Below are 17,376 nucleotides of genomic sequence, written 5' to 3'. Positions count from 1 at the left end.
AAGTTCCATTTTCTTATATGAGCCAACAAGGCGTGGCGAGGGGAGGCCATCAGGCAGCAGGCTGGCACTCAACTTTATTGAAATTGAAGTGCATAGGTCCCACACAAAAAAAAGAGATAATGTTTGTCTGATAAAGATCTCAAACTCCTTTTTAGGTACATATATAGGCAAATATATACTGTAAGATTTTGTTACCATATAATCGGCAAAGGCCTAAAAAAAACGAACACACTTTACAAGTTTATAACCTTATTTGTGTGTCTGCCAATTAAAAATAAATTGCTTTAACGGCTGTAACTTCTAGCTTTAAATCTATTTTCAAATCCAGCTTCTTTTTTTTTAGCTAAATCTGATCTCTAGCTATCAGTGCTGCTGATTTTAGTTGTTTTTTTTAAATATGCCGCGTTTGAGCTGAATCTGGCGGGTTTCGGCTAGGACAAGCAGTACTAGTTGTTAATATCTGGCAACACTGTCTTTTTATTTTGTGCGTGCTGGTTAATGTCAGTAAAATTGTTTGTTTTGTTTATTTTTAAATACTTAAAAGTTCCAAATAAAGTTGCATGTGTATAAATTCACTAAGTTTAACACTTTAAAGATTCATCTTACATTGAAAACGGTTCATTAATTCCAAAGACTTGTGAAAATTTCTTCATATTGGCCAGAAGCTTTTAGGGTGCTCCTGTGGACATAAGCAAAATACACATACAATAAGTGTGTGACTGTGTATGGGTACATCTGTGTGATCTGTGATAAATTCTGTGCGATTAAAGTACAAAATTGCTGCAAATTAAGGAAGTAACTTTAAAAAGGAAATGTAATTGGTAAGGTAAGTACACTTGGAATTGTTTTAAAATCTTTGGCATATATATTTTTGTTCAATTTCTATGGGATTGACATATGGACACATAAATATACAGTGATGGCCGAAAATGTTGGCACACATTTTTCTTTACATTGTTGAAACATAAAATACCAAAACTGTGGCTAATGCAAAAGGTCGTCTGGATTAATATGTTGTCTAAGATCTACGACCAGGGCCTGGTTCTTCTCCTAGTTTTGGTCTTGGCCATTTAAACAATACATCAAAAAGTTTCTATTTTATATAAATGTGGAAGACGCGACGCGACGGGCCGGCATGGATGATAAGTAATCCACTTTGCTGTGCATCGTTTTCATTATTAACTGTTAGTAACAAATGTGTCAGTGGCAGGCAACAACAATAATAATAATAAACAACAAAGACAACATCAACTACAATGGCGCAATAACAATATTAAATGCAGTGCAAAAGCGTCAAGTCATAAACTGCTCATCAGTCCTTGCCACTATGTGCGGCGCCTTGTCTTCTTCTTCCTTGCCTCGCGTATAACTGTAATTATGCGAAACGCAAGGCAAAACTTCTATGTACTATCACAACTCATTGTCTCGACAAAGGTTTGGTTGGAAGGGGCAGCAAACAGCAGCAGCAGCGGCAGCGGCGGCCTGGGAAGGGGGGGTTAGGAAGTGGCAAGAGCCGGCGGCAAAACATGCCACCAGTAGAACACAAAGTGTTGTCTGGGGCCTTGCCTCTTTGACGCTGATAATGCAATTTCCGCCAAATGCCACTGTCAATCCCCGCACATTTCCCCGTCCGCCATGTAATTTACTACTATGCAATGTTTCATTTTTGTTCATTTTTAAAGCCTTAGTAGGCGAGGATGCAAAAGGGACCAACTAGTTGGTAGCTATTTATCTACATAAAGTTAATTGAAAACATTCAAATGCCTCGGAGATGATGATGATGATGACAAGCGAGAAACACAGAGAGAGCCAGAGGACTGCGTGATGTGTCAACATCTTTCGTGGCCACAATTTTCATCTAGCCCACAAAAACGCAATGGTAACAATGACCACACTTTCTCGTCCACCTTTCTGTGCTGTTTTTTTTTGGGGCCAAGTCTTTATTACAAATTGGTTTTCTGCACTCACTCGCTCCATTCTCCATTTCGTGAGCAATTTGCAGCTTCAAATGAATATGAAACCAAAACCAGAACCAAAAACCACCCAACAAAAAAAAAAAAACAAATGTGCAAAACACAAAACATAAAAGAACGGAAAAATAAATTGCATCTCTCTTGCCAAATGTGTAGGGAAAAACGTGTCCCAGCCCCAGCACTCTCTAGCCACGTTAACGAAGTGAAATCGAAAGTTTGACTGCGGTCAAACGTGGGCCGAATCCTTACCAGCCACCATAGCCAGGCATCGTGTCATTGTCTATCTGCTGCTGCTCCCAGTTGGCTGTCAGATTGAATGGTTTATGTGTGACACCTTTGACCGGTCGTCGTCCGGTTCGGGTCGAGTTCGAGTTTTACCTGACGATATAAATTAAAATCCAGCTGAAAGCTTTAAGCCATCATCAACAGCAGCGAAATCTTCTACTCCGAGCGCAGATAGAAATTAATGTATAGCTGGATAATTCAAATGTTTCTCTGAAAGGTGAAAAGAATTTCATTATTGAAAAGAATTTTGTCAGCCTAAATCGTTCAAATAGAAAGATAAACTGTTTGAAAGTCTTTTCTCTTTGTTTCTTTTTTCGGAGTTATGGCATATAAGTATAGGAAATCGATATATATACCGATATCTAGTCTCAAGGAAAAGTGTGATAAGGAAATGTGTGTTACATTGATTCCATTAAAGTTAATTTCGGTTTAATTCGGGACAAATACGGGACCCAAAAAGGAAACAGCTTTTGCTGTCCTTCCACTCTCCAGCAGATTCTCGCTTTTCTTTTCTATTTGTCCAACAAAAGTCACGTGGCATTCATAATTCTTAAAATGCCGCCATCAGAAATTATGTAGCAATGCTAAGTGCACCCTGCCCTGGCCCCTCCCCCGTTTTCCCCACTTTGCCTAGCATTTCGAGCTATCCTCCTTTACCTCTTACTACGTGACCAGCATTTGTCGTTGCCCGCTAAAGTATGCTATGATTTTCACTTCCCTCTCGACACACAATGGGGAAAAAAGGGAATTGATTTTGGGTATTTCTTTTTTTGGTTTTTAGGGTCCAAATGCTGTGCAAGCTGATTATGGAATTAAAACATATTTTTGTGTGCAACTTAAAAACTTTAAGTGACAAAGGTTGTTGTTGTTGTTGTTGCTGCTTGTTGGACGTGACATTCTTTTGCTTTTGGAGTTTATCACGTGACAAGTTTTGTAGTTGCACGCACACACACAGAAAGACTGGCAATGCGTTCCATTTTCATTGTTGGAAAATACTAAAAGGGGGATGCCAAAAGAAAAACAACTACAACAACTTTTCATGTGTGTGTGAAAAAGAAATGAATAAGCAAACGAAACTACAAAGAAGTTAACTACAAAAGCGAAACTACGAAAGTGAACTTGGGTTACAAAGGCGATGAACAAAAAAAAAAAATAAAAGGATGTAAAAACGCAGATAAATAACATTGGATGTGAAAATACGAAAGAAAAAAAAAACCAAGCCGAAAAGAAGAAGGGCATGCGGTGAGATATAAGGAGAAGGAAAAAATAAACAATACGCCTTTTGAAATGCTAAACGTGCCACAGACTCAAACCCCAACACACACACACACACACATATACACAGAAAGAGAGAGAGAGAGAGAGCGACAGAGAGGGAAACACACCCTGCAGCACTCTTCACACTTTGCAACCAGGAGCAGGACTCTTCCTCGTGTGTATTTTTATTAGCTACCCCCATCACCACACACTTTGATGCTGGTGCTGCTGCTTTATCGGTTTATCTTTATCTTGTTACTTGCCAAAAACATTTATCTTGTCGTATTTATTTTGTAGCACATTAATTTCGTTTCATGTTTGAGCACAAATTGACTTATTTGCATTCGAAATATATATATATATATCTCGAGAGAGAGAGAGTGAGACAGAGAGATGGGGAAGAAAAAATGCTACCAGGATGGGTGGGTCAATAGATGGAAGAGGAAGGGACAGCTCTCGCTCTCTTTCTCTTTCTTTCTATCTCCCATACAAGCCACAGGTGTTGCATGTGTCAAATTTTGTGATTGATTGATTGGAAGGCTGACAAAAACAAAAAAAAAAAGAAAATTATGAGATTTATTACATGAAAAAAAAAGCACGATAAACCAAAGCTCCAAAATCCCTTAACTGTTTAAATATTTAAGTTGGATTCTTATTCAAAAAATGGGTGGGGGGAAGAAAAAACCAAACTCGTGTTAATTCTCCTTAAAGGACAATATTATTATACAATTTCTTATACCAAACATACAGTTAAATAAATAATATAATATAGTTTTAGGTTAAAAGAAATTAATATGCAGAAACCATTTGCATTGGCAGCAAATGTCACAGTTTACCACAGATTGACTCAATTTGGTAAACTAGTTAAAATAAAACACGTTACGTTTATTCCATAGAAATGTGAAATGTATTTGGGGGAGCGGGGAAGAGAGGCTGAAAAGGGCAAGAATTTTCATTTTCATAACATTTTCCACTTTATTGGACTTAAATGAACTGACTTTTTCAGATGACAAAATGAAATATCAACTTCAAACTAACCAATTCGAAAGCCAAATGAAGTTATATTAGGCATGGGCAAAAGCAGCAGCAACAGCAGGAAAAGCAGACAAATGCATTTTTCATAAAGCAGACAGCGATACGTGTGTGTGTGTAGAAAGAGAGAAGAGATAGAGAGAGAATGAGAGGCAGAGGGTTACTACTAACTACTAACTGCTACCTGTAGACGTCTATCGACAGCAGCAGTAGCAGCAAAAGCAACAACAATGGCCAAAATGGCAAATGGCCAAAAGCGCACAATGTCAACTGAAATTGCGATTGCGTTAAAACTCTATAAATACCAGAGTAACATGCAACAACAACAACAACAACAACGACAACAGCAACAAGGACAACACGGACAACAAGGACATGCTGATATGGCAACAACACAATCTAATCCGGTTATTGCATTTTAAATGCGCTACAAGCTTTCATTTTGTTCGCCTGTGGGTAGGCGGCAAATGGCAATGGCAATGATTTAAGAGCTACCACCTCTCCTTCAATCCCTCTCCCATCCCCACCCCGAAACCACTATGGGAAAAATGTTATCATTTTATTGTGGACTTAATTAATAGTTAAGTACAAGTACATTATAGTCAATATTATTTAATTTGAGTCCTAAAAAAGAATTGTAGTATTGCAAACTTATGAAATTTTCAGTGTTGGAAAGCAGTTTTTGATGCATTTCAAAACACATTGCCACTTTGCTATTTACCGATAACTAAAATAGTAAGTGCTTATTGTAAACTAAACATTAAAGATGCAGTTACAGTACAATAATCTCATACTTGCGGTTTGCTATCAATTACACTTTTGTATAATTGAATGTTTTGGCCCATAGTGAAATAGCTTAGCCATACATATACACACCCACACACACACACCACACAATAAAATGCAATATATACGGATATACAATGACCAAAACGAATGGCCGAGTGGCCGAGTGAGTCGGTTAGCCTTCTTCTTCATATTCATGCTCTCGTTACAGTTTTAAATTATTTGCCAGGCAATTAATGTCGACCTGTTGTGTGACATTGAAGCTCAGCTTTGACCAGTTCAGTTCAATTCGATTCAATTCAGTTTTCAGCTCAGCATAGTTCAGTTCAGTTCACTTCAGTTCAGTTATTAATTTGCTTAACAAATAAATCACCAAAGTGTGCAATTTGCAATGGTAATACGCTTATCTGGCACCACAGGCAGCCGCCAACAGTCAGCCAACATTCAAACGGGCAACAGAGAAAGCCAGGAAAACCGCAAGCCAACTCTTTTCAAAATTTAATGCAATTTAACAGCATATTAAACAGCAGGAGTCTGCGGCATCCTCCTCCCCGGCCCCCCAGCCCGAGCATCATGCATGCATGCAGCATCCATGTGAGTTAAAAGGGAGAGGAAGCTCGGAATCCTTTCGGCAACAGTTGTGGTTTGCTGCAGGAACAAAAGCAGCAGGCACACAAACTTTAGATAACAGTTTGCCGGCAAGCTGCCGCCACCTGCCGCCAAGGAGTAGTAGTGAATTGGAGTGGGTAAGTAGGAGATGCCGCCTTCTCATAAGTAGAAACTAAAAGTCAAGGTACATAAGTGAGTGCTGGGGCTAGAGTTGGCTGGTTATTCATGAACTTGCAGAATGGCTAATCAATTGTGCGCACATTGAGCACAAATCAAATTACTAAATTGCCACGTCCAATGCTTTCTTCTCTCTTCCTCTCTTTCTCTCTCTCTCTGTCTCTTTTTGATGCTGCTCTAGCAAAAACTTGCCGACTCTTTGTAAGATCAACTTTTGCTCAATTTGATTTTTCAACAAAAAGAATGAGGGGGAAAAAAACTTTTATTTTTGTGCGTTTTTACCTGTCCTTTTTCTTGATCCCCTTCACCCGGCATTTTTTTTTTTCTTTTGCCTGTCGTTAAACAAACTTATCCAATAAAAGTTTTGTCAACATTGATTTAAAGCTGAGACGAATGCATATATCTGGAATATAAAGCAAAAAAGGGAGACTAGAGAACTTGAGATTTTCTTTCTTGCTTTGTTTGACAGTCTTTAAGGGTGTGAGCGTGTGTGTGTGTGTGTGTGTGTGTGTGTGGGTGGTTGTGCTTTATCATACATATGTCAAAATATGTTAAAAGTTGGCTTAGCAAAAAATGCAGAGTCAGGTGGATAGAATTGCCACAAATCATATTTATTTAGTTTCAACTAGAAAACTCTGTGAATTTTTAGTCTTTCCGCTTGAAAGCACTTAAAAATAAATGCCAAAGGACTAAATAATATATATATATCTCCAACCTGAAGAAATCTTCACATACAAAAAAAGTCTTAGTCTCGAAAGGGCCAGAAAAGTACAGGATCTTTATCTGTTTAGGAAATGGAAACTGTCCAAATAGCTCATCTATAAGCAAAACCTCCAGCTTTTAAGCCAGAATGCTTGATCTGGTGTATATGAAGACGTTGTCGTCGAAAACTGCTTGATACAAGGTATCTTCAAGTCGAAGTCCTTCCTTTCTAATACACAACTTTATGATTGACAGTGTGTTGCACCGAAGTGGCACCTCCCTCTAATCTGACCCACTTTAGCCTGAGGAGTAGCTAACGCTTATTATATACTTAAGCCCAGTATCTCTCGCCCACGAAACAACACGAAAAAAAAGTGTTAAGCATGGCGCATAAGTAGACACCGACCGACCGACCGACCGACCGACCAACCAGTCGAAAGACAAAGTTTTCCAACTGCAGGAGGCTAGGATGCTGGCCTAGTTGCATTGTTTTTGTGCATTTACAGAAGGAGAGATCTCTTTCGTCCACTCTTTGGACTTAATACTTTAATAGTTGGAAAAGTTTACTCAACGTTGGCTTAAGTAGCTGTTTCTGTTGTTTCCCCTGCTTTCTGTGTGTGTCTTTGTAATGGGTGTGGATACTGTCTTTAGGTAGTGCTTCAAATAACTGTAAAACTGCCAACATAAATCTAGCCACAACATCTTTTATGTTGTGTGGTGGTTACTAGCGAAAAGTTAATGCTATTTGCTCAGAGCGCGCCCAGCACGTAAACTTTTTCTTACATCTTCCCTAAGCCCAATCCACGCCAAGTCACTCCACTCCATTCCACTCCAATCTCCAGTCGTTTAAAGAGCGATGATAGAAAAAAGAAGAAGAAGAAAAACCTTTAGCAAGATTAAAAAGTTGCTAAAAAACAAACAACAAATTGTGATGTGTATCTTTTGCATATTGAATAAAAGTCAAATTGTGTTTGGCATATTAAACAAAAAAGAAAAATCTGTCGAAAATCGAAAGCAAATCTACTTTTTACCCGGCCTCCCCCCTTTGTATCTAGTGACTGACTGTCTCTTTTGTTGCTTCCTTTGTGCCCAAATCCTGGGGCTGGCTCGTGGAAAAGTGATTTTTCTTGTTGGACTTACGGCTTAGCCAGGCAGGCAATTTCCTAGCTCCTTCAATGACAACGACAAATACTGCAGACTCGACGGATTTGACTACAAGAAAACTCACACAAAAAAAAAAAAACAAAAAAATAAAAAGAAGTTGACAAAAGTTTTTGTGTTTTTTCTTTCTGACATTGTCGCCGATTGTTTGTTTTGATATTGAATTGGTCATTCGTTCTTCAATATATTCCAAATATATTTAAATGCATTACTAGTGAAAATTTCTTTATGTTTGAATGTTAATTAATGTCTATTTAAATGAAATTTTCATTTACTCTTAACAGTTATAGATTGAGAGTTACTAAATAAGAGAAAGCTAATCACCAACAAATCAAATTTAATTTACGAAATTAAAAAAATTGAGTTGAAGTCAAAACTTTATCTGCTTAGATTACGATCTTTTTCAAATTTAAGTTGAACCTTAAATGCCGTCTCGAAATCAATCTTCCGAAAAAAGATTATTTCAAAGGCAACACAAAAAGGTTAGCAGTTTGTCCGTATAGCTTTCAAGATCCACCAAGTTCTATCATCAGCAGACTTTGCTAAAGAACTTCACAATTCCAATAGCCATGTCTCCATGTCTTGAACGCTAAAACTAGTTGAGAATTGCAACTAAATGAAGCGAAAAAAGATTGGCGAAGCCTACAACCCCGAAGTACACCTTTTTATGTTGCCTTTAAAAGAATCTTCTTTTAAAAGATTGAATTCGAGCCAAGGATGCAAGTTTTGAGTAAAAATTTAATGTTCGTCTATTCGATTTTTATTCTTAAAATAAAATAGTTCCTATACTGTTTCTTAAATGATATAATTCTAGATTAAAATTTATTCTGCAAAATCTTTTATTAGTATTATATCCTATATATATACATATTATATGACAAATTTGCTTATTGGGCCATTTTTGCATTTGCAGCTTATTTATTTCGATGGCCTCTCATTGTTTTTAATACTGTTGACATTTAATTATTTTTATGGGGAAAATATGGAAGTGAAAATATTTTAAATAAATAAAATATATGCTATAAAAACAACACAAAAAAAAAAGGCACACACACACACACACGACGAGGGGAAAATTTCGCTGCATTTCAAGCTTATGGCATAAATGTTGTTTGGTTTTGGTTCGGGGCCAGAAGTGAAAACCGCAATATTTTGTCAAATGCCAAATGCGCGCACTGTCGCCTCGTGGTTGGTTGTTGGCCCAATAAATATCAAGGGCTAACTAGGAGATGTGCCATGAAACTAATTGGCATCAAGTGCCTGCACTCATATGGATTAATTGTTGAAGTGACCCTCAGTTTGTACTTCTCCGCAAAATGTTAATCATAAATTATAGGTTGCCCATCGATCGGATCGTGTCGCTAATGAGCCAAATGCAAATGCAAATTGATGGCATTTCCTCATTACCTCCCCCTTTAACTGTCTCTCTCTCTCTCTCTATCTTGCTCACTACAGGAGGCAGTGGGAGTGGTTGATCGGGTTGACTTAAGGGATTAGCATCACGTTATGCAGAGTTTATTTGTTTATGGTGTTTTTTTTTGCGGTATGAAATGTAATTTAGTGTAATTGTTTTTAATTTCCATGCATTTATAATTCAACAAATTCGCACGACAGCGAGCGCGGACCCGTTTAGAGAGCTTCCCAATCCCAGTTCCCAGCTCTGGGCACACAGAGCGGGGGCTCTTGAGTGTCATGAAAGGCTCATTTACTTTTGTGCACATAAATTAACAAAACTGCCGCCATTTGGCTGCAGGTTATAAACAGAGTCCCCCAAACTCGAGAGAGTCTATCTTCTCTACATCCTTCGTCTACTTCAAAGCGCGCCCGCGTTAATGAGTGGGTGGAGGGGGAGGCAGTGGGCTTTGCTGGAGAGGAGTGCCACAGCAACAGCAACTCGCGATGTAATTATGCAAATTTTTAATGAGTGGGAAAATTGTGTGAGTGCTACCAAGAGCAACACGTGTCCATTTTGTGGTAGGGGAGGGTGCATTCTCTTGCTCCCTCATCCTCTTACTCATCCTTGCCAAGCAGTAGAAGAAGCATCATTGATAGAGGCCAATTCCATCATTTTGGGGTAAGTGGGTAAGTCAGACTGGCCCACAGCTGTTGCCAATCCATTTACCGCACACACACACCTATTTCTAACACACATTCAACCAACCAACCACCCACCCATTCTTTTGCCCACAAACTCACACTTTCGTCTTGCAGAAGCCGACTCATGAGTGGAAGCTGCTGAGCTCGTTTGATTGCTGCTACTTTTCCGGCTCCAGCTTTAGCTGCAGCTCTAACTCCATCACCATCTCCCTTGGCCATGGCATTTACTCTTTGGGTTTATACAGATTTTGTCAAACAAAACATGAGTTTGCACTTTTATGTGTGTGTGTGTGTGTGTGTGTGTGTGTGCGTGCGTGTATTGTGTGTATTAGTGTCTGTATGTGTTTGAGCTGCTGAAAGCCGATTTCAGTTGAGCTGCTGCCTAACTGAATTGGCCTGGCCCAGCATTAAGGATAAAAGACTATACATAAGCTTGTATTTTTGTATAAAATCTTTGCATATACATTCTATATATATACATATATTTATAATGAAACAAATGTTAAATATAAACAAATAGCCTAATCGACACTTAAGAGCATAATATTCTTAAACAATTGCAAAACGATTAACCAAAATTTACCTCAAGGGTCTTTATTCATAATATTTGATGTACTTGAAATTTATTCAATTGAAAAAAATAGCCTAGCCTTGACAAGCATTTTCCATCAAATATGAAAATTGGAAAAGTTTTCGTTAATTTTCCCAACTCATTGATTGGAGAATATGAAAAATTAAATGATTCACTTGTCGATTTGCATAAAAATCAATGGCAATGCACAAATCCCATATACTACTTTTGCTCTTTTCAGTCCACAACTAGTCACAACTGCAACTGTGTGTTCTGTCTTTTTCAATTAAAACAATTTCACATCTACATGTCTACACAAACACTCACACACACGCACACACACACTCGTCACGATGGTAGATTGTAAAGTTCAATTGAACAAGACAATAAACAGTATTAGAGCAACATAACAATTTATTTATCTAAGATTTAACAAAACAATTTCCCTTGGTTATAGGCATAAGATGGCTGTATTTTAAATTAGATGTAGATTGATCAATTGTCTAAATTGTATATTCCATATGCATATATTAGTTTCAGCAATTAAAATGAAACACTATAAGAGATGGCTCTTAAGGTCACCAAAGGTAAATAGGTTGTCTGCATAGAACTATTTCAAAAGCTTACAAGTTACAACAAGCTATGATAAAACTAGTTGTGAATTACAACCGAATAAAGTTAAAAAAGAAAACACGAAGGGGAAAGCCATGGGCAAATCAGTTTTAAAACATTTTCTGCACACAACATAATACTGGGGGATTTTCGGACCGTAAAAGTAACTTAAAAGTTATTTAATCATCAAACTGCCCTCGTATATATGATGCTCTGTGTAGTTGGGCATCATCGCTTTAAATGCAAATGCAGATTTTTAAGCCTTGCGGCAGCTTTTGCAAACAGATTGTAAACAAATAAATGCCGCCAGTGCAACGTTGCAAAGAGGCAGGCAGGCTGCCTGGCTGACAGGCTGAGACTAAAGGACATTCGGAGGGACAGGCACTTCAGTATTCAGCCACGCAGCACTGCGAGCTTATTGAGTGGCCAATGTTGGGTGTTGAATCTGGCAATATATATTGAAGAAGGTTTCTGCAAAGTTGTTATACCATTTCATATTTTTCTTTTATATCACTTTCTGAATCTGAATCTGTATATATATAGATATATATATATATATATATATATAGATATATATATATGTATACTTTGGGCTCTTCTCTACTGAACGTTTTTCACACTTAAGTGGTTAAATTGGCTGTGATAAATTGTCACAGAGTCAAAGTTGCTGCGCTGCGTTGCGTTGCGCTGCGGGGGCACCTCAAGTCACATAAGTCACAGAGACACAAACAAACACACAGGAGAGTGATAGGAGAGGGGCAGTGTCAGGGGCTGGGGCAAAAAGCGGCGTCATAAGCCCATAAGGACATAAGTAAGTAAAAGCAAAGGGCAAGAGTATAAGAGAATAACACCAGAAGCAGAAACTGCTGCTTATTCATAGAGTTGACTTGCCTGCTGCTGACAGTAATCATAACGCATCAGCTCATCAGCTCATATTATTACACACAGTCAGCAAAGGCGTAGTCGAAAATATTATTGAGGGGCAACATTTGTCTTTTGCTTTTAGCTATGTGGGGTTCACCCCCAATCATACGGCCCTGGTAGACAAGAGTGTGACATATGACAACTGGGAATTAATATGCCAGCCAGAAAAAGTATGCCAAAAGTCAATGTCATAATGAGCTTGGTATGGTTATGGAGAAATAGAGCTAGGGAGATAACATTGGAAGAGGGGGGAGGATTCAGGATTCAGTTGTGGGTTGACTTAAGCTAGTGACTGATGGCAACCTTTTAGCAGCATTCACCAAAATTAAATATCTATCCAAATGAAACTAGTTACTCTTGATTATACAGTCGAGTCTCGATAATTTGAAATGGCAAGGGAACAGAATTTTTTACGAATTACAGAGGTTTTCGATTTACCGGGTTTTCCATTCCAACAAAGTTTTTTCAAGGGACCAGCAATTTCTTACGAAATATTGAGGTTTTCGGTTAAGCGGGGAAAGAGTTGTTAAGACTCGATTGTAGTTGGAAACGAAATATTTCACTCTGATAGGAATCAGGCTCAGGCTTAAGATAAAGAAAATGTTAGTTTAGAACTGGAAATAAAAAACCTCCATTACTTAAGCATTATATGTGGGAAGTTGTAAGATCCCTAAAAATATGTATTCGTTAATCGTTTGTGAATTTGCGAGATTATTGAAAAATGTTAACTTATCTTTAACTTTTTTTTATTGGTTCAGCTTGTTTACATATCTTGAGAAGAAACAGCCAAATGTTCCCTAATTTTTTAGAGGTTTTAAGAACAAAAGAATATTCAAAATACTTTGGTCTCTGACAACATCCAACATTTCGTGTGGCCAGAACTCATTTAGAGAAAACACTAATTAAACGCTTTCTTCATTAGCTTAAAACACAAAACTAGATTTACTTTTAGAATTTAATTTTACATTTTCTCCTTCTTTTCTAAAGCCCAACATCTTATTTTAAAGAATTACAAGAAGTATAAATTCAATTCATATATGAAAAAAAGTGTACGTAATAGAAAAAATATGTGGATATATGTAGATCTTTTTCTATATTGACTTTTGGCCGCCGTGTTTACATGTTGGCTTGAGGCAAAGTATAAAAGATATTTGTAGCAAACGCTGAAACGGTAGTGTTGATGTGCATATAATTTTTATGGGTATTTCATGCAAAAAGTTACCAACAAGGACAGCTCCATCGCTCCATCGCTCCATCTTCATATGCCGTATCCATTTCCCCTTTCTCTTTCGTTTTTTGTGTGTGTGTGTGTGCGGTTTTTTTTTCTTTTTTTTTTTTGGCTGGCTTCCTTTTTTTCTCCATCTGTTGTGTTACTCATGTGTCTTTTGCTGTCTCTAACTTGCCGGCTGACCGACTGCATTTGCAATTTATAAGCGTCTATGTATGTATCCCCCAATCTCTTACCCCATATCCACCATTCATGCACATCTATCTGTTGGTTTTTCTTATTGTTTTTTGTCCACTTGTAGCTACAAAAGGAAACAATGGAAATGTAAATTGTTTTTATGTCTATGTTTTAATTTTTGTCCAGCGAACGGCGACCTACCGAATACCGAGTGCCTAGTGTGTCGAGTATTGGAGTAGTGCCTTCTGCATATTTGGCGGTAGGCCCTGTGAAAGGATTTGTTGTCCAGTTTTTTGTTGAGGTTTTTTGCGTATCTTTTGTGGTTCCCCCCTTTAGTTTTCATTGTCGCTGTCATTGGATTTTGTTGCTCTTTTTGTTGTCATTTGGTTTTGTTTTGTTAATTTGCATACGCGTTACTTGCAACGCAAAGTGGAGACAATGATGGAAACGGAGATGGAAATGGAGCTGGACACGATGTGCTTTTGGTGTTGGCCATTGCACCCTGGCGGCGGCGGCGGCGTCGGCAGCCATTCAACTTGTTCATGACATTGACGTATATGTACATACATATGAGTTGCATATACATTTAACCAGAGGTAAGGTAAGGTAAATGTAAGGTAAGTTAACGTATTACGAGCAACCTGGGAGAAACAAAAAGAACCTTCATTAGCTGCCATTAGAGGAATAAGCTTCAAAAAAATTTCAAATGAAATGAAATACAAAACAGAACAAAATGTGAAGCTTGAATTATTCTTTGAGATAGAAATGGAAATGGACACATGGCCCTTTTTTGGTCTGCCGTTTGTGTGTGTGTGTGTGTGTCATTAAAGTTTCATCAACGCGGCAAACAACAAACCCCCAACAAAATCCCAAGAGCACCGCAGGGCATAGATTGGGTAGAATGGGGGAGAGGTGAGGAGTTGGGAAAAAGATGTTCTCTGATATTGTCATTACATGCTTCAAGGATATCTTTCTGTGGCGTAACCAAGGCAAATGTACTTTTGACAGTTCAACTCTTGAAAGGGTTGACCAACTCTTACAACATCCTCCCCTCCCGTCGTCCACCCGTGGAACGTCGAACGTCGCAGCTGACCCCAACAACCTCAAAACGAAACAGAAAACTCTCTATGAGCACAAAAGATTTGTTTGTTATTTGCCAGGACAACAGCTGCTTTACTATGTAGATGTGTGTGTGTGTGTTTGGCATAATGCCTCTGGCCAAGTGGGAATGGATCTCAATGGTCCACTACCTCCTCTTTTCCCCATCCATTACACCACAATTTGTGCCCCCAATTTGGTTAGTTTAATAGTTTTGAAATGATTTTCTTCTTCCTTAGCAGCAGCAGCAGCAATAAATGTTAGGTAAGTGTTTAAATATTTATTAACAAAAAAAATGTAAAGAAAGACGGCAATGTGACCTCCTGGCTTTGTCTATGCCCTCATGACGCTTGCCCCTTGCCCTTCATGCCATTTTCATTCATTCCCATTTGTATCTGTGTATCTCTGTAGAGATGTTGCCATCAGATGGCGCACACTCCATCCATCCATCCATTCGGTCGACCAGCCAACCGTCCCTCCCTCCACTGGGCATTGGCAATTTTCGTCTTGGCCAATCAAGTGACTTGTTAACGCGCAATGTGTATACATGTTCTTCTTCTTCTGCTGCTGGGATAATGGATAATTGGTTCAATTCTATATATGGTGACTTATATTAAAATGAAAATACATGGGGAGAGAGAGAGATACAGAGAGAGAGACAAAAAAAAAAACAAATCATTTAAATATATTCCCTTGAATATTGTAAACATTTTGTATCGCAGCAAAGACAATCTAAATTTTTGTGTGTTTTTTGTTGGGACAAACTCGAAAAACAAATTTAGTGTATGTAATAAGTTGGCAACATTTTTTGTTAGCAACATGTTGCCGTAAAACACACACATTTGTGGAACGCATGTGGAACATGTTGCCAGGAAGAGAAATAACAAACATTCTTCTGATTAAGAAAGAAAGAAAGAATTATTTATGGATGAATATTGACCAGCCATAAAGGCAAAACACTTCAGGTTTATCAGGTCCCCCTCGAAAAAAAAAAATTGTTTATAAATAATTAAACGTAATCTTCACCCCAAGCGTAGTTATAGCCCATATTAAAAAGAAAACTGAAATTTAGTTGCCAAAATGATCTTGACGAGCATATTTGTGTGCTTCTGTGTGGCATCGGCCATTAATTATTTGAAAACGCGTAGACAACGTAAAACGATCAAGAATCTCAAGGGTCCCTTCACTTGGCCATTGCTGGGATCCATGCACAAACTGTTACTGTTGACACCAAAAAGTTGGTGCTTGGCCAATTGAGAGTTGGTTTTTCCTATGCCTAAATAGATTTCTTTCACCGCAGCTCAACATATTTGGCCAAATATGGAAAATTTAGTCGCTGCTGGGTTTTCCATCGTCTTTTCATACCAGTGGCAGATCGAGAATTGGCCCAACAATTGCTGCATAATGAACAATACTTGGAAACTGGCAATGAACTGATGCAAGATTGGCTTAACGGTGGCATACTAATGTGCAACAAAGATCAATGGCCACAACGTCATCAGATGTTGAGCAAACTATTCGAGCAGCAAAATCTAATGCAATTGGTGGACTTATGTCGTTATCGGGCAGTTCAATTCGAACTGAAGTTCACCGAGAAGGCCAATCAAGAAGTATTTAATGTCTGGGAAGTTGTCTCACCTCTTGTAATGGATCTAATGGTCATGATCACTTGCGGCGTGAGGCCCACTGAGGATTATACTGTGGCATTGAATAGGTAAACAATCCACTAGAAGAATGTTGCCTGTTTTATACCCCAAACCCCATCTCCTATGTATATTTCTAGTTTGTGTGAGCTATATCGCCAGCGTTTTCTCAGCGCTCAATCGGCTAATCGATTTACCTTTTGGCTAACCTGTCCTTTAATGCGACGACGTCAAAAGCGTCTAATTAAACATTTAAACGCCAATCATAAGCAGTTTATCAATCAGAACAGACGTCAATGGCAAATGCAAGAGCAAACCAAAGGCAATTGTTTCATAATCGATGCAAAATATCATCAATCCCTGTTGGATATTCTACTTCTACAAGGAGATCTCTCGGAGAATGAAATCTGTGGCGAATTGAATACTTGCAATTATTTCGGCTATTTATTGTGTAGTACAACAATTTGTTTTGCCCTTGTCATGATTGCTCGTCATCCGAGTGTCCAAATGCGTTGCCTAGAAGAGATTAAAAAGGCCAGAGACTCTGCTGGTTGGGATCTGCAGCGTTTGCCATTTCTAGAGTCTGTCATAATGGAAACTCTGCGTCTCTATCCCCCTCAAGTGATTGTGGGGCGAGAGTTGTCTACTGATTTCCCCTACAGTTAGTTGAATTTAATCCAATGTCAAAACAAAAATTAATTTCCCTCTCATTCAGCTCATTCGGTGGTGGGCAATGGAAATCTTCCAGCTGGAGCTGAAATCTATATCAATCTGTTCGAGATGCAACGCAATGGAGAACATCAATTGAATGCCCAACACTTTCAGCCCGAACGTTTTCTCGAGAATCCTCCTGAACTACTTAGCTTTGGCATCGGACAGCGTGCTTGTCCGGCCAGGCAATTTACAGTGTCGCTTCTCAAATCCCTGTTGGCTCCCATTTTAGAGAAATTTGAATTTTTACCCTATGGTGATGCTCTGAAACTTGATCTACAGCTAATACTCGGCTCACGAAATGGTTTTCAATTGGCATTGAAAGAGCGTTGA

General features: G+C 38.4%; 1 protein-coding gene and 1 long non-coding RNA gene across 2 annotated transcripts in view; both read left to right on the top strand.

The window, feature by feature from the left end:
- Positions 1–497: 497 nt before the first annotated feature.
- The window catches only part of LOC124460722, a 35,941-nt gene continuing 19,062 nt past the window's right edge, over positions 498–17,376 (top strand). Inside the window, exon 1 of the long non-coding RNA XR_006954738.1 lies at positions 498–826. This is a non-coding gene — a long non-coding RNA (uncharacterized LOC124460722). The remainder of the gene's footprint in view (positions 827–17,376) is intronic.
- Positions 15,770–17,376, top strand: LOC6639134 (probable cytochrome P450 316a1). Its single transcript, XM_002062123.1, has 4 exons — positions 15,770–15,926; positions 15,974–16,403; positions 16,473–16,993; positions 17,048–17,376. The coding sequence occupies exons 1-4, from the start codon at positions 15,770–15,772 to the stop codon at positions 17,374–17,376; spliced, it is 1,437 nt and encodes a 478-aa protein (XP_002062159.1).

Source organism: Drosophila willistoni (assembly GCF_018902025.1).
Source record: "Drosophila willistoni isolate 14030-0811.24 chromosome XR unlocalized genomic scaffold, UCI_dwil_1.1 Seg144, whole genome shotgun sequence".
Classification (NCBI taxonomy): Eukaryota; Metazoa; Arthropoda; class Insecta; order Diptera; family Drosophilidae; genus Drosophila; species Drosophila willistoni.
The sequence above is the reverse complement of the archived record's forward strand: the minus strand, read 5'-3'. Positions and strand labels throughout refer to the sequence as shown.

Excerpts from the sequence above, each read along its gene's own strand:
- LOC6639134 (XM_002062123.1), top strand. The coding sequence starts at position 15,770 with ATGATCTTGACGAGCATATTTGTGTGCTTCTGTGTGGCATCGGCCATT. Across the intron at positions 15,927-15,973 it reads GTTACTGTTGACACCAAAAA|ATTTCTTTCACCGCAGCTCA; the intron begins GTTGGTGCTTGG and ends ATGCCTAAATAG. Across the intron at positions 16,994-17,047 it reads GTCTACTGATTTCCCCTACA|CTCATTCGGTGGTGGGCAAT; the intron begins GTTAGTTGAATT and ends CCTCTCATTCAG.